The sequence below is a fragment of the Populus nigra genome, chromosome 8 (assembly GCF_951802175.1).
Source record: "Populus nigra chromosome 8, ddPopNigr1.1, whole genome shotgun sequence".
Classification (NCBI taxonomy): domain Eukaryota; kingdom Viridiplantae; phylum Streptophyta; class Magnoliopsida; order Malpighiales; family Salicaceae; genus Populus; species Populus nigra.
Window position 1 is genome coordinate 2,829,029 of NC_084859.1, and position 17,392 is coordinate 2,846,420.

Consider the following 17,392-nt stretch of genomic DNA (forward strand, 5'->3'; position numbering starts at 1 on the left):
AACTCGAGTTGCAACTGAACTTAAATGAATGGTGTTGGATTTGGGCCTTCCATTTATTTTAACTTCTACAGGGTTGAAATTATAGTGATCTTAAAGTTGAAAAGCAGCAGACAAAAATCAATTAGCCACAATGGTGCATGGTTTCCTAGTTTCTCAGCATAAAGTTGAATGTTTTGTTGACCTCTCTACATCCAAAATCATATAGACAGCTACTGCTTGCACTTGCATTGGTCAATGAATACTGTAGAGTATATATTGCAGTGTGAGATAAGGTTAACTCGTTGCATTTTCATATATTGAAAGGATTTCTCTTCTTTTCTTTGTCAATTACAGCACATGCATAGAAGTTACTCAGAGTAAATGCTATTGTAATGTTTTCACAGAGACTCCTCTGCTTTGCAGCTAAGTCACTAATATATGAAGCTCGTAGCTAGAATTTTTAGATAGAAGGGTGGCCAAGTAAAACTTCTATACTCTATACCTCTAGAATATTACGGGGAAAGGATGTCTATGTATTTTGATGTCTTATAATACTTGACCAACTCTTGCTTATCTCATTATTTGTTTTTACTTTTTGCTAATGATTCCACACATTTCTTATATTGGTGTGGTTTATGAATTCAGGGTTCTTGCTCGCTGTTGCTAACTTCTCTATACTTGCCTGGTCATTAAAAATGAAAAGTAATGATTTGCATGTGCAGAATGGAAACAATAAAGAGGCATCTTTTGTTTTCTGGTCAGGAGGGATTACAAGAACTCAAGAAATTTGCCATACGTTTTGAGGAAAAGATTTATACTGCCGCCACCAATCAGGTATTTGCCTAATGCGAGGTTCAATAATTATGATATTCTCTTGACATGAATATACACATGCATTTATGCATGTACAAATGTGTGTGTAGTGTGCTTACACTTCCTCACCGTTCACTCTGTATGCAAGGCTGATTGGGAGCTCGCATCTTTTTGTTAATTCTCTTGACAAGTGTTTTATTTAGAGTGAACAAGTTCAAGTACAAGGGAAGTGTGCAAAAAGAAAATAGCAAATCAATACATAAATAATTAAATAAAAAGAGAGGAAACAGAAGTATATCCTCACAAAAGATGAAATGATAGAGCATATATCCATTTTCCTCCTCTTGTAACATGGATTGCTCTGAGATCTAATGTTTTGTTATTAATATCTGATTTCAGTATGATTATCTGCGTAAAATATCTCTAGAGATGCTTTCAATGGAGATCCAGCAGGTTATAATACAGCCGAGCATTGAATTTCTAAACATCTTACCTTTTGTTTTTCTTCTCACATTGTTATCAAACTCTTTTACATTTTATTGCTGCATATTGCTATGTATATCGCCTTGCTAGAAAAATCTCATGATCACCTCCACGATGCTAATTCTGTAATGCATGTGAAGTGTTTCATCCTTAACTTGTTAAGGAACAAGGACTGTGATGCATGGCTATTTTATATTCTATGATTGAGATGGTAGATTTTAAAGATTTTCCTGTTTAGGAGGTAAGACGTCACTTTCTTGCTTTTCTTCCGAGAGAAAATATTTGATCCTTTTTTCATATATAATAATGCTGCCGAGCATTGAATTTCTAAACATCTTACCTTTTGTTTTGTGTGTCGCATTGTTATCAAACTCTTTTGCATTTTATTGCAACATATTGCTATGTGTATGGCATGCTTTAATAAAAAAGTTGAGTAATTGATGAATGTTATGCAAGAATATTACAGATTGTTTTTTTTTTCTGCCTCCTCCTTTTCTTTCCCCCACCCTGAAAATTGTCATATTATTTTTGTTTTCTTCCCCCATCCCCGAAAATTGTCGATGACTTTATGTGTGAACTGTCGATGTTTCATTTGTCTTCCTTGTTCAGTGCCTTGTTTTTTTCTGTGACATGGTTTTCCCTTTTGCCTTTTATCTTGAACAACATCCCATAGTATGCCCCCTGAAGTTCAGAATCAAGGATTGTTTCTCCCTATCCTATAGTCCACTGATCAGTCTCAAGCACGTCAGCAGTTGGTATCACAGAACATGCAGAATTGCATGGCATCTAATGGAGTTCAAAGTTATGCTGGTTTACAAGCGGCACTGCCTCCTGTCTCTGGTGTAACCCAGACTATCCCCAACACTGTTGTCCAGAATCCTAACATGCAGAGTATCCCTGGTGTTTCACAGAACTCAGTGGGGAATTCAATGGGACAAGGGATTCCCTCCACTATGTTTGTCAATTCTCAGAGACAAATGCTAGGTAATGCTTCCCCTTATGGCATCCACTGGTATTGGAACTATTGCAATCACACATGCATTTGTAACCACACGATGCCCTACAGTGCATTGCACCAACTGTTCACCTCTCATAATGGTTCAAGTCAGCAATACTCTTTTAGGTAGCTTTATGTGCCACTGCTGCCACTTGTGGCATTAGTAGTGCCACTGCTATCGAAACCATTGCAATCACACACGCATTTGTTACCACATCATACCCTCCAGTGCATTGCACCAGCTGTTCGCCCTCTCATTCCACATTTATATGATTACATAACATTTAGATGAAGTTCCTAATACAAAAAGGACTTGTATTCCTATATAGGAAAATACTAATAGTCCTATCTAGAATAGGAAAAACCTAATGAAGCTCGCTATACTTTGGGAATAATTAAATACTAAATGGAAAATAAAACTGAGACTTGCAATATTTCATAATTTTTAGCAAGTGTTAAAATTACAGAAATACCCTTGTATATGGAAAACACACAAAAATACATGAATTCTAACATTTTGTTGTCTGCATTGAAATTTTTGTAGCATCCCTAGATTCTACAGCACAGACTGGACATGCAAAAGGCGCTGATTGGCAAGAGGAGATCTATCAGAAGGTAATTTCTTTGATTTACTGTTCATTAGATGGAGTTCATGTATGCCATAGTCTTGCAAGATTTCAGTTGAAAACGGTCTCAAGAAAATAAGTGGGACTTATTCCATTGAATCATGACCATATCCAGTATTGTTGAATTTTATAGAAAATGATGTTGAAATTCTGAATGTCTCAAGTCATAGCTGCATGTTTGATAAGGACAATTTTTTTTTGTGCTTAGGAGAGTATTAAAACGGGAATAAGAATGGTTGTTGATAAGGACAATTTTTTTTTTTGGTGCTTCGGAGACCAATATTTGCTGAGCAATTCTATAATGAAAAGTTGGTGACTGATGTTTTAAAAACTGGAGTTAAGGAATGGCTTAGAGTGCATGGAGATCATGTTAAAAGTGAAGCTGTAGAGAAGGCAATAACTCAAATTATGATGGGTGAAGAAGCAGAGGAAATGAGTAGTAGAGCAAAGTTGGTGATCTTCTTGCTCCGATTTCAATGCTTTGATTGAATAACTGAGGTGGGCTCGCGCTTGAAACAAAGGCATAGAATATTTTGTTTATACTTTAGTAGTGGTTTTGGCAATTTATTTTCAGACAAGTCTTGAGAGTTGAAAGAGTAATCACACCCGAGTCAATGACCAATCCAAATCAGTTTCCTTCCTAATGATTCAGGAATGAGAAGTCCAGCTTATATATATAGCCAAAATAACTAATCAAATAGAAAGGCTGAGCTTAGAAAAAGTACACTACAAATTACCAATAGCTAGACAAACAATCATATCACAAACTAGGAGCGACCGTCTCCCCAGTAACAAATTCACCTTCTGAAGTTGGAGAACTTGCGAAAACTAGCCACCATAAAATAATAGCAAGTATCTATGCAGTCTTCAATGAAGTACAACCACCTGCGTCGCCAATATGGATTGATGTAGAGAACTGCTGCAATCGTTATCACCACAACTGTGTAACATACACCGAAACTGATGTAGAAAAACTCCATGTCTATGAAACCATCATCTCCTTGTTTATCATTAGGCACTGGCTGTGGCAGCACTACTTCCTCACTACAATTGTTTCGTAATGGAGGTCCACACAAGAAAGGATTTCCTTCGTAACAGCTTTCATCAAAGGTCGCAAACTGATATTTTCTCTCGGGTGTCCTACCTGACAAGTTATTGTGCGCCACACTAAAAACTTCCAGTGTTGTAATTCCAGTAAGTTGTGGAGGGATGACACCATTCAAGTTGTTGTAAGAAAGATCCAAACTCTCAATATGCTTTAGGTTTGAGAAAGTTGCAGGGACAGATCTAATGAGATTGTTGTGTGATAAGTTCAATGACAGTATCTCACTTAAGTTTCCAAATTCTGGTGGGATTGCTCCTACGAAGTTGTTATTGGAGAGATCAATACCAGACATGTAGCTGAGAATTTTCCCCTTGTAACTATAAGACATTTTTTTAGTTGTAAATTCTATCACTTCTTCTATACGGTTAAGCAAAAAATAATTTCTGAAGTTGTTAAGCCGAATAGCCTTTCTCAAGATGTACATAATATCCACTAGTGGTGGACCCATTATTTTATAATAAACACTTTCCATAGGGGTCCAGAACCAAATAAAAAATTCGCGAACGCTTCCTGGGAACTTTTCTTGAATGTAAGATTGCCCAAACATGAGAGTAGTGGACCAGAGAGCTGATTTTGTGAAACATCCAAAATGCTTAATTGTTCTAATAAGCATAATTGAATAGGGAGCTCACCATCAAAGTGATTAGCTCTCAAAAGAAGAATACTCAATGATGAAAGATTGCCAACCCAATTTGGAATGGAGCTGGTGAAACTGTTATCTTGAAGATCCATCGTAACCAGGAAAGAGCTATTATAAAATCCATATGTTAATGGACCGCTTAATCTATTTTTGGATAGATGCACATGGGTTATTTGTGGTGGACAGAAACAAGATGGTATATATCCAGATAAGTTGTTCTCAGAAAGGTCCAAATATTCAAGCTGGTCAAACTTACAACAAAAATCTCTCGGGATCGGACCCTTAAAATGGTTTTTGGACAAATCAATTGCTCTAAGGTCCGTAGAATTGACGAACCACCTTGGAAGCATGCCTGAAAATTGATTGTTACTCAAATCTAATGCATCCAATACAATCCATATTTTCCACCTATATAATGGAAAATCTGATATCTGACCCCAAAAGTTGTTACCACCTAGATAGAGATATTCTAAGGTAGAAGAATTGAACACCGAGGTCGGTATTTGCCCACCCAAATTGTTGTTTGACAGCCTGAGAAACATTAATGTTGTTAGTAGTTCTAGTTTTACTGTGGACAATTGATTGTTTGATAAATCTAAAATTCTCAAAGAGCTATTATTTCCTAAACAAGAAGGAATACAACCTGTGAATCCATTCTTAGCCATCCTTAGGATCCACAGTTTTGGAAAGATCAAACAAAAAGCTTTTGGAATTTGACCGCTCATGTTGTTGTTGGAAATATCTAATTCGGTCATATTCGAATATAGGTGATCTTGCAACTGTAAAGTATCAACAAAGTAGTTGTCGCTCAGATATAGTTGCTCCAATCGTGTATTGTTCTTAAGCAACCACGATGGAAACATTCCAGTGATGTTGTTGTTGGAGAGATCAAGGGCTCTTAAGTCGTATTGGTAATAGAGGAAGTCGGGAATATCTACATTGAGTGCTTCTGATGTTGGACTACTTGACAAGCGGAAAAAGACTAGTTGGAACTTTGGAATCAAATTATCAAAGGCAGCAGATTCCGTTACTAGTCTGTTGTTCTCACTGGAGAAGAACTTGAGGCTTGAGTGGTTCATAAAAGGCTTCATTGAAATGGGAACTTCAAAGAGGTTATTTGATAGTGAGAGGAATTCAAGGGATATGAGGTTGGTAAGAGGACCAAATGCAATATTTCTAGTAAAGTGGTTATCAGAAACATCTAATAGTTGTAGAGATGACAAGTTCCCCAAACAATCTGGGAGTGCACCTCCAAAATTATTTCTAGCAAGATCTAACTGCTTCAGATTCTTCAATTCACACCAACCTATACAATTTATCTTGAAACAATCAAAACAATGTTGAAAGAATCTTTTATTGATGATGTAATTATAGGCGGATGGAGAGTTGTTAATTTACCTTGTGCAGGTAGGGTGCCATGGAGGTCACATTCAGCAACAGACAAAACTTTCAGAGCAGGCAATGCTCCAGTGTTCTGGAGAAAGTTTATTGGGAGAGAAGTATTATCTAGATGCAATTCTTCAAGGGTGCTAGAATTGAAGAAAGTCCCTGTGAAAAAGAAAGAAGAAGAGATATGATGAAAATAGTGGTGGTACAGAATAGCCATTCCATTCAATATTATTAATTAAGATTTTAAGAAACTAAACTATGATTGCAGGAAGTCCAGCTTCCTTAAACCTATGATGTGTAGAATTGAAAACAGGCAATCAAGAAAGTAGTGAAATTAAGTGTTATCTTGATCGAGTTTTAAAACTTGTGATAAAGAACTGATACTTTTGCAGTGAGATGATTCTTGGATAGAAACAACAAATTGCCAGAAAAATCTAGAGATTTCAAAAAGGTATTGTTAAATAATAGAAGATGCCAAGAGATATTCACAAGTTTACCATTGACAGTCGTCGATCCTAGCAACATATTGTATGATAGATCTAAAGACTTGAGAGAAGAAAGTCCACGCAGATTTGATAAAATGCTGTCGTTGAATATATTATTATGGCTCAGGTCCAGGTTCTCGAGTTTCCCCAAATGTGATAATTTGATCTCAAAACCTGCAAGAGTAAGTCGTTAAAGTTGTTATATAAAATATCATTCTAATTTTGATCTTATTGGAAATATTACGAAACAATTTTTAAATATCATGAACGCATATTTAATATATATTAAATAAAATATTAAGAAACAATTTTTAAATATCATTCTAATTTTGATCTTATTGGAAAAAAAAACAATTTATGGATATAAAGTCGTTAAAGATGGAAGCTATGTCAAATATAATAAAATGCTATCATTAAATTATTGATGAGAAGTTTTGGATAATTATTTGGTTTTATTAGTTTTGAAAAATATATTATTTTTGAAGATTACGAAATCCTATGTATTTTCAAATAACTTATTTTTTTGATGGGTTTGTTATGAGACTTAACATAGATGGGATATCTTTTCGACACAGCTCCTACATTACTAATCATGAACTTGGGACTCGGGTTGTGATAAAATTGATCTTTACATAGATATAAAGTTCTCATTTTTGTTGATAAAGAAACAATATAATTAAGAGAATGTCATGTGAAGCATTTAGGTCGGTAGAAACTGTGTATTATACCTGATCCTGTCAACATATTGTTTGACAGATCCAAAGACTTGAGGGATGAAAATCCAGTTAGGTTTCGAAGCTAAATAATTAAAAGGTTTCCATAGAAGCTACCTGATCCAGCTGTCAACCCATTGGCTGATAGATCCAAAGACTTGAGAGTGGAAAAGTTACCATTGAAACATGACAAAATGCTTTTATCATTATTAAATCGGTTTTCACTTAGGCCAAGTTCCCTCAGTTTTGATGATAGGACTTCGAAGCCTGGAAGAGAATCATCAAAGCAAGATAATTGACATTAAACACCAACCAACCAACCTTCATTTATTTTATGATTATAATTAAGTGCAGAAACATTGAACTAACCTTCATTCTCCAAGCAACCAACCAATCCATTATATCCCAAATCAAGACTTTGCAATTCTTTAAAAGGCAGAAACAAAGATGCGTTGAGAACCCAATCGCCTAACCCCCAATCCCTTGCATCGAAAAGAGAGAGTTGGATCACTCGCCTTGTAGTGTTATCACACTCGATCCCATCCCACACACAACAATTACTACTGTCCACCCAATCTCCCAAGGAAAGGTGATTTGGGTCGATCGAAGATTGGATCTCCAAGAGACCAATCCTCTCTTCCTCCAAACACCCATAACAACGACCATACCATTCGCCAACCATAGTCAATAATGCTAGCAACATGATCCAAGTCCCCATTTTTTTCAACATCATCATAGATAATTCTATGAACTACTACGTAGAATATTGTTGTTTGTTATGTGCCTATGGGCAACCATAGAGGTCCTATTAATACTACAGTCTGGTCATTTCCATTACTTACTTTATCTGCATATCTTGTGCAGATTCTATGTTTTGAGATTTGAATATTATTTCATTTCTTTTTAGAATATTCTTGAATTTGAATATTATTTTATTTTATTGTTTAGCACTTAGTCTATTTGCATTTAATTATATTTTGGTTACTAATTATCCAATTTATATAAAATAAAAAAATAAAAAAAATATTACAGTACTTCAACATTGTTATCAATATTCGTGTGATTCCGTATAAGATCTTTTCGACTTTATAATTGTACTTCTCTCATCATAATCTAGAATAATTTAGGACTCTACTTGCATTACATGGTATCATCACTATCATATATATAATTAAATACATAAATTATCAATAATAATAAACTCGAAATAATTATTAATCTTATCCTTTTGGATTGTGTGGCTACAGTATTATATACAAAAACTTCAAATGCATAACATATATATATATATAAGTTAGAGACACTTTTGTTTTTATATTCTTGACTTGTTTTTATTACATTTCTGTCGCGGGGTGCGCGACGTCGCGGCGATCGTCCACCCTCAGGGTGTGTAGTGGGGGATATATATCTGGTAAGTATAGGGAGACAAGGAATTCTTTGTCTCTTAGCAGTAAAAAAAAATGGTGTGGGAGTCGCCACCTAGTATTTTGGTCACTAGGAACCCTAACTGGTCTCAGAGATCGGGCACGGGGACTGGTTACGTAAAGGGAAGGTATTAGCACCCCAAATACGCCCTACCTAAGGTAAGCTGCTTTGTTTATTTGTCTGATAAAATCAAGGTCCCGTTGTGTTTCCTAGTTGTTGGTCCGTCTATGGTTCAAGAAAAGTCCTCCTCAATAAGGAGGTCCTTATCTTATCGGGTAAAACCTAACCGTTCTAATGTCTATGTAAAAAAACCATATTTAAAATCAGGAATACGTTTTATGTTTAACTTCGTAATCCCATATACTAAAACAAAACAAAAAAAGATTTTTGGAATTTTTGAAATATTGGCCTAGTTCTCATGGCTTGAATAAACTGGTTATTAAAGCCAAAATGCATGCTAATACATATATCGTTTTGAAATTTTCTTTGTTGTATGAAAAATATGATGTTGTAATATTTATATATATATATATATATTGGAGAGACTAGGCCGTATTTTAAAACAAAACATTTTTTTAATTATGTATTTTTTTGATGTTTTGACGCAAATCGGGTACTTTAATACTGGGTTGATATTCTTACGGTATAAAAATATAACCAAATATTAATCCACTTTGATAAAAAAAAATGCAGAAAAATCAACAATATTTTTAAAAATATTTAGGAAATTTTTGAAAGCAAAAGACATTTTTATTTTGAAAATCTTTGATGTTTTGACGAAAACCGGGTATTTTAAAACCGAATTTGTATTTCTATAACATAAAAATACAAACCAAAATTGATCAAAATACAATAATAAAATTACAGAAAAATCACATATTTTCTGAAATAATTTTTGAAGAATTTTGGTAAATTTTTTTATATATATATCTATATATAAATAATCTAAAACAAAATAATATATAATATATAATATTAAATGGGCTGGGCTGGTCCGGCCCAACCTACTGGGTTGGGCCGGACTCAGCCTCAAAATGGATTGGGCCGATTTCAGCCCAAAATGGATTGGGCCGATCTCGGCCCGAACAATTATCCTCTTCTAGGCCAGGCCCGACCCAGAAGAGATGGCTGGGCCAGGATCCGCCTGGCCCAGCAGCCTAAACCGGGCGGGGGGAATTAATTTCCCCCCACCCCTGCATGCAGAACGCTATTCGTTATGCATGCAGAGAAGGAAAAAAAACGCTGGAGATATAGGGGAAGAAAGGTCACCTGGCGGGGCTGTGGCGGAGCGTTGCTGGTCTGTCAGCTTCGCTGGCGGTGCTGCAGCGGCTCCAGGCGGCGCTGCGGCTGTTCCGAACGTCCGGCGGTGCTACTGTTCCTTTTCCAGCCTTCTACCCGTTTCCAGCTTTCCCCTCCCTTTTCCTATGGTTCGGTCTTCTTCTTTTTTTTCTTTTCTTCCCTTCCCTCTCTTCTCTCGGTCTGTCTTTTCTTTCCTCTGTTTTTTTTTTATGTTTTTCTCTCCTCTCGGTTTCTCTCTTCTTTCGGTTCTTCCTCCCTTTCTCTCCTCTGTTTTTTCGTTTTCTCCTCTCCCCCGTTACCTCTCCCTTTTCTCCCCCTTGTTGCAGCTGTGTTGGTGTTATTTATAGAGCCAAGTGAGTGGCTTTTTTTTTCGGCTCTCATGGGTAGCAGCCGGTCGGTCGGCCATTGGGCGCGACTGCCAAGGTTCGGTGGGTGGTGCGCGGTGGGTGGTCGGCCATTGTGTTCGGTCGGTGGGCTCCAGGCGAGAGAGAGAGGGGACCGGCCAAAAATTCAAAAAAAAGCAACCTTTTTCCTTCTTCCCCGCTGCCTGTTCGGGGGGAAGAAGGAAGATGAACAGTGTCGTTCAAAACGACACCGTTCTGCTCTCTTTTTTTTTTTTTTAATATATGGAACGGCGTCGTTTTGGAGAAAACGCGCCGTTTCATTTAAAAGTGGCGCCAGAACGCGCCAAAGTCCAAATCAGCCCTCAATCATCTTTTGTCCCTTCAATTGCATCCCTGCCGAATTCGAACCCCGTCCCTATATTTGGCAGCGTTTTTCACTTTGGTCCTTGGCCTCTGATTTATGCAATTGAGCCCTTAATTGATCAATAAACTTCCAATTTCTTCAATTAGGCCCCTGAATCAATTAATTCCAGCCCCCCTACTTGCGCGCCTTCTCCAATTTGGTCCCTGGTTTCGGATTTCTTCAATTAAGTCCCTAATTGGCTCTTAAACTTCAATATTTATGCAATTAAGCCCCTGATTTGACTTAATAACTTCCTAAAAAATATATTTTGGCCCCAGAACTTAAATTTCTTCCAATTAAAGCCCAAATTGACTTAAAAATCAATTTTTCTTGCAATCAAATCCCCTATGAAATCATTTAAAAAACCAATTAAGTCCATAAACATCCAAATTTGGGCTTTTCTCCTCAAATCCAAATTTTCCTTCTCAACAGGGCTCTCCTCCTTCAAGAATATACTGTCAAAAGTCCAATCTTTTTATTTTTAACCTCATTGAACAATTTTCCGACAATTTTCTGAGCGCTTCTGCCTCCTGTTATTTTTTCTTAACCTCCTTTGGCTATATATATTTATATATATATATATATATATATATATATTTTGTGTGGGGACCCAAAAATGGGTTACAACAATTTCAATATTAAATATATTTTTTTTCAATCGAGTCAAAGGTATACCATTTATATTAGAACAATAAAACTAATCAATTTTTCTAGTTTTCTCTCTAATTATAAAATACATCTGGTTTTTCAAGTCCAGATTTTAAGATAAAATGAATTTATTTCTTGAAATTAATGCATTAAACAATATAAAAATATTTTTTAAAATTAAAATAGTAGTAAAAGTAAATTTAGTTTTCGATTGAAGTGTAAACTAGTGGTAAATGAACAAAAAAAAACTTTATTGATTATCTAATAATTTACTTCTCCAAAAATAATATATACATTATTGATTATCTAATGGAAACTCCGCAGAGAAATTGTGGATAATAGCAATTAATTATTTTCTTATCTCTTGTATTATATCTTCCACAAATCTTAAGTAATTGATGAGAGTGGATATTGCAAAAAAAAAAAAAATTGAATTGCATAAAAATAATTAACCAAAAACTTGTATTCCTTCTTATAAAGTTGAACCCATGTCAGTTTTTTTGAAGGAAAAATATGAATCAAAGGTTAACGCGAGGTAGCTCGCTCTGCATGACAATGACAGATAAGGAAGACTTGCTACTTTTTTTATGGAAATAATGTGTGGAAAATCATGTCTTAAATAGTAAAATCAAACAGTATCGATAAAATGAACCACAAATGATATTATTTCTAAAATACTTCTTGTCATTGTCATGACAAGAAGTCTTCTTTCTTTTTCTTTCTAAAGAGTCTATTAATCAATAAGTAAGATGGATAGGAATTTGCAATGTCAAATGGGTCTCTGAGACCATGTATTGTCATCTGCATTTTTAATTTCCACGATATAGGCCAGTGGGATGGTCCATGAGACCATTGCTATCAATCATTTTTTCTACGAGATGGGTCCTTGAGATCATTGCCCCGTAAGCTCGGGAATGGATAATATGTTGGGTATACAACCAAAGTCCCACATTGGCTAGAAATGGGGAGGATCATGGGTATATAAGGATGGACAAATATCTCCATTGGTATGAGGCCTTTTGGGTATAGCCCAAGAGCAAATCCATGAGGGCTTAGGCCCAAAGTGGACAATATCATACCAATGTGGAGATAAGTGGTGTCCATAGTCCTTACAAGTGGTATCAGAGCCAGGCCCCGGAGTTAGCCATGATGGATGAATCCTCGGAATGCCGAACAGAAGGTGGTGGGCCCCCAATCACGATGTAATCCATGGATCAGCTCTATTGGATAGGCGGTGTGCTCCCTTCATGGACGTGTCCTGATCCCAACACGGTGAAGAGGAGTTGACCTAGAAAGAGCAAACTCTCAAGTCAGGTAGTGCTCTCCGGATGCTTCATGGACGTGTCCTAACCCCAACACGGTGAAGTAGAGAATGAAGAATCCTGGTTGGTTGAGAGTGGACGGATGAATGATCGGTTTGAGGGGAGGCTTGGTGGTCCTTTGTTTGAGGGGAGGATTGTTGGGTATACAACCAAAGTCCCACATTGGCTAGAAATGGGGAGGATCATGGGTATATAAGGATGGACAAATATCTCCATTGGTATGAGGCCTTTTGGGTATAGCCCAAGAGCAAATCCATGAGGGCTTAGGCCCAAAGTGGACAATATCATACTAATGTGGAGATAAGTGGTGTCCATAGTCCTTACATAATATGCTTTAATTTCAATTTAGTTCACAAAAAAAAATTTAAATGCTTAAGCATACAAATTAAATCTCAAGTGTTAGAATATTGCAACCTTTGATTAATTAATATATGACACATCTTTCAATGGAAATGTAAATGCTTTACTAGAATATTATTTTTTTTGTATTTCTTTTCTTATATTTTATTTGTCATTAATATTCCTAACTTAAATTGCTACATAATTTGAATCTTGAAGAATTGAAAGATGAAAAACAGAAAAACAAAAGAAAAACAAGACAGTTCAAAAAAAATAGAAAAGAGAGCAATAGTGAAAGAAAGAGAAGAGAACAAAAGTGGATCCATGAAACTCCGCCTAATATTTATATATATATATATAACAGAGAAATTGTCGATAATAGCAATCATTTTCTTATCTCTTGTATCATTCATATCTTCCACAAATCTTAAGTAATTGGCTTTTCTAGTGTGTGGCATTTTGATGTTTAAACACAACCAATTACCTTATCTAAAAGAATGCTAAAAGTGACATTCTCTTGGGTGACCACCACAAGCCCATCTAAAACACACAAGCCAACCATCTAGGTGGTGGTCTAGTGGTAAGAGCTTGGGACCAAGAGGTTTGCTCTCTCTGTGGTCTCAGGTTCGAGCTCTAGGTTGCTCATATGATGGCCACTGGAGGCTTACATGGTCGTTAACTTCAGGGCCCGTGAGATTAGTCAAGGTGCGCGCAAGCTGACCCGGACACCTACGTTAAACTAAAAAAAAAACACACAAGCCATATAAGAATCACACGACAGCCAATTACCTTATCTTGACCGTATTGACTGGGAGTCAACTATTGTCGCAGTGCTTTTATGCACTATCTGTGTGCGTGAATGGAAAGAAAAGCAGGTGGCAACTGGGGTGTGAAAATGAATAGAAAACTACAGCAAGGGTGTGAAAATGAGTTACTTCTCCAAAAAGAATATATAAATTATTGAATATCTAATGGAAACTGTCGTGAACGCGGATGCTTGACTTGCTGTGTCCCATTTTGATTTTTAAAAACAACCATGCAGTAATTTCCTGGTGATTTCCTTATGCATACTGGTGGTCTTCCAGAATCTTTTTCCAAACAACCCTCATATTGTTTGATGAATTATTTTCTTTATTCCGGTTTAAATGTTTTCATACTTCAATACTGTAGAGTATATATTGCAGTGTGAGATAAGGTTTAAACACAACCAATTACCTTATCTAAAAGAATGCTAAAAGTCAAACCACACAAGCCATATAAAACTCACACGACAGCCAATTACCTTATCTTGACCGTATTGACTGGGAGTCAACTATTGTCGCAGTGCTTTTATGCACTATCTGTGTGCGTGAATGGAAAGAAAAGCAGGGTGGCAACTGGGGTGTGAAAATGAATGCTTATAAAAGGCGTCAGTAATTCTTCTATTAAAATTGCTATGATCTAAGAAACAAAAAAACGATACTTCACTAACAATTGGGGGGTGAATAGACTAACTCACTAACAATTTAGGAGTTCTTCATAAGCTTCAATTGAATTGATATAGGGTTGAAACAAAAAAGAGATGAAGAGAGAGTAGGGAATGGAAAGAAGGGAAAAGAGTACTCGTGCGATCTGCTGTTTGTGAGTTTTTGACATATTATATAGGAAGGTATTTTAATTATTTTGTTCAAATTAAAAATTTTCATTGACTATAAAGCGTAATTTTCTAAAACATAAAAGCAAAGTAAAAAACTCAAATGCTTGATGAATTTTTTTCTTTATTTTCTTTTACTTCTTTTTGGGTTTTTACCATTGTTATTGTCGCACTTGACATCGTGACGGCCTTAAATTTTATATGTTTAATGAAAAAAACGGATTTTTGGCATCCTATTCTTTGATGGTGAATGGTCTTGTTCAGGAATCGCCACCTAACATTATGGTCACTAGAAATCCTAACTGGTCACTAGGAACCCTAAAAGGCGCCAGTAATTCTTCTATTAAAATTGCTATGATCTAAGTAACTGGACCACGACGAAGACATATACAAGAAACAAAAAAAGATACTTCACTAACAACTGGGGGGTGAATTGACTAACTCACTAACAATTTAGGAGTTCTTCATAAGCTTCAATTGAATTGATCTGTTGTTTGTGAGTTTTTGACATATTATATAGGAAGGTATTTTAATTATTTTGTTCAAATTAAAAATTTTCATTGACTAAAAGGCGTAATTTTTCTAAAACATAAAAGCAAAGTAAAAAACTCAAATGCATTGGTTTGGAAAGCACTTGGTATTAGTTTCTATATAAAATACTTATAAAAAATTTATGTAGTTACATCTAGATGATTCTGATTCGGTGCTTTATTAGTTTCTATATATATTGATATATATATATATATATATATATATATATATATATATATATATATATATATATTAAAAAAAACTCAAGTTAGCCCGTTAAGTCTTCGACTTGGATTATGAGATCGGGATAAGCAAACTCAATCTTAAAAAATAAAATTAAAGAAAAAAACTATAAAAACATATATGGTTTAACAATATTAATCAATTATTAAAATCTTTCATTTTATATATATTAAAAATAAATATTAATAACTATTATATCAATTTGTGAATGTTTCAATTTGAATGCGAATAGATGTTTTATATATGACATTTTTCTTAAGAAACCAAAGTTATTAACCATGGTTAGATTTAATTACCGGATGAGGGTGAGGGTTTAGGTCATAGATTGGCCTAATTAATACTCGGATCAAGATTTAGGTTATAGATCAAACAAATTAGTTTATTGACTAGTGTTAATAAAAAATTGCATCATTTTATGATTGTTTTTAGAAAAAATAAAAATCGTGTTATTAAAAAAAATAAAACTAGTTTTTGACTGAGTTGATTAGGTTAAGGGTTGATTTATCCGGTCAACTAGGCTTGATTGAATCAATTATCACTTAGTTTTTTCTAAACCTAAATAGGGTTAGATTCCAGATTAAAATGTTAGGCTTGAATTAAATTTAATAAGGTTGATTAAAACCACAATGTTGAATTGCAAAAAAGTAATTAACCGAAAACTTGTATTCCTTCTTATAAAGTTGAACCCATGTCGGTTTTTTTTAAGGAAAAGTATGAATCAAAGGTTAACGCTAGGCAGCTCACTTTGCATGACAATGACGGATATGGAAGGCTTGCTACTTTCTTTATGGAAATAACGTGTGGAAAATCATGCCTTAATTTTGATGGTGATGGCAAAATCAAATAATATCGTTGACAAAATGAACCACAACTGATATTATTTTTAAAATACTTCTTGTCATTGTCATGACAACAAGTCTTCTTCTTTTTCTTTGTAAAAACTTGTCAGTCTATTTTTATACAGTGGCGGAACAAGGGGGAGGCTGGCAGGGGCCCGGGCCCCTGCAAGGAAATTTTTCCCAGCCTCTCCCTTTGTAAAATAATTAAAGTTTTACTCTTTTTAAAATATATTTTTTAATTTGGCCCCCTTATTTTTTTTCTTCTTGCTCCGCCCCTGTTTTTATGGAACCCAATCAACAAGTAAGATGGATAGGAATTTGCAGTGCCAAATGGCTCTGTAAGACTATGTATTACTATCTGCATTTTTTCCACGATATAGGCCGGTGGGAGGATCCATGAGACCATTGCTATCAAGTATTTTTTGTACGAGATGGGTCCATGAGACCATTGCCCCGTAAGCTTGAGAATGGATAATTAATATGCTTTAATTTCAATTTAGTTTGTAAAAAAAATAATTAAATGCTTATGCATGAAAAATAAATCTCAAGTGTTAGAATATTGCAACCACCGATTATAATTAATGGACAATGGACCTTAGATTAATACATGACGCAACTTTCAATGGTATTATATTTCTATTTTTTTATTTTAAAAAATTCTATATACTACAAGTAGCTTAAGAAAGTCACGTTCATCTAAAAAAAGAAAAAATTCTATTTACTCGGATGTGTTTTTTCTACGAGATGGGTCCCTGAGAACATTTCCATCTGCACATTGGTCCCTGAGACCATTGCCATCATGCATTTTTCCTCGAGGAGAGGCCGTGAGACGTCCTCTTCCAACCATCATGCATTTTTTCCACGAGATGGGTTCGTGGAAATACTGTGGTTTAATTATTAGGAATGCTGTTATTGATTGGAAACTTTTTAATTAAAATAAATTTGATAATTTGATTGGAAGAAATCTTTAAATGTTATTAACACATGACATCACTTTATTTTCTTAAGAAAAAAAATATTGTAACCATATAATAAAATATTTAACAAAAATTAAATTGTTTTAAATAGATAACTTTTAAATTATCGAGTCGTGAAACACAAGAAAAGTGAAGAAAGTGAAGAATAATAAAAGTGGT

The 17,392-nt window shown here is 35.1% G+C and overlaps 4 protein-coding genes across 5 annotated transcripts in view; 2 read left to right on the forward strand and 2 right to left on the reverse strand.

Annotated features, from left to right (window-relative positions):
* The window catches only part of LOC133701741 (mediator of RNA polymerase II transcription subunit 15a), a 124,324-nt gene that overhangs the window by 21,571 nt on the left and 85,361 nt on the right, over positions 1-17,392 (forward strand). The gene's annotated exons all lie outside the window — the stretch shown is intronic.
* LOC133701742 (mediator of RNA polymerase II transcription subunit 15a-like) lies at positions 1,861-3,407 on the forward strand. 2 transcript variants are annotated; one of them, XM_062125807.1, is made up of 3 exons: positions 1,861-2,259; positions 2,817-2,887; positions 3,174-3,407. In XM_062125807.1, exons 1-3 carry the CDS (start codon positions 2,043-2,045, stop codon positions 3,186-3,188), a joined length of 303 nt encoding a protein of 100 aa, XP_061981791.1. In that variant the 5' UTR covers positions 1,861-2,042; the 3' UTR covers positions 3,189-3,407. The 2 variants fall into 2 exon arrangements, with proteins under 2 accessions (XP_061981791.1, XP_061981790.1); XM_062125806.1 differs by having other exon boundaries at positions 2,817-2,886; positions 3,170-3,407.
* Positions 3,404-4,368, reverse strand: LOC133701740 (cuscuta receptor 1-like). The gene has a single exon (XM_062125802.1). It carries the CDS (start codon positions 4,329-4,331, stop codon positions 3,696-3,698), a length of 636 nt encoding a protein of 211 aa, XP_061981786.1. The 5' UTR covers positions 4,332-4,368; the 3' UTR covers positions 3,404-3,695.
* Positions 7,316-7,996, reverse strand: LOC133701523 (cuscuta receptor 1-like). Its single transcript, XM_062125462.1, has 2 exons — positions 7,600-7,996; positions 7,316-7,497 (listed from the first exon to the last, which is right to left on the reverse strand). Exons 1-2 carry the CDS (start codon positions 7,964-7,966, stop codon positions 7,316-7,318), a joined length of 549 nt encoding a protein of 182 aa, XP_061981446.1. The 5' UTR covers positions 7,967-7,996.

Excerpts from the sequence above, each read along its gene's own strand:
- LOC133701523 (XM_062125462.1), bottom strand. The coding sequence starts at position 7,966 with ATGATGATGTTGAAAAAAATGGGGACTTGGATCATGTTGCTAGCATTA. Across the intron at positions 7,498-7,599 it reads TGGTTGCTTGGAGAATGAAG|GCTTCGAAGTCCTATCATCA; the intron begins GTTAGTTCAATG and ends ATTCTCTTCCAG.
- LOC133701740 (XM_062125802.1), bottom strand. The coding sequence starts at position 4,331 with ATGTCTTATAGTTACAAGGGGAAAATTCTCAGCTACATGTCTGGTATT.
- LOC133701742 (XM_062125806.1), top strand. The coding sequence starts at position 2,043 with ATGCAGAATTGCATGGCATCTAATGGAGTTCAAAGTTATGCTGGTTTA. Across the intron at positions 2,260-2,816 it reads TTCTCAGAGACAAATGCTAG|CATCCCTAGATTCTACAGCA; the intron begins GTAATGCTTCCC and ends AAATTTTTGTAG.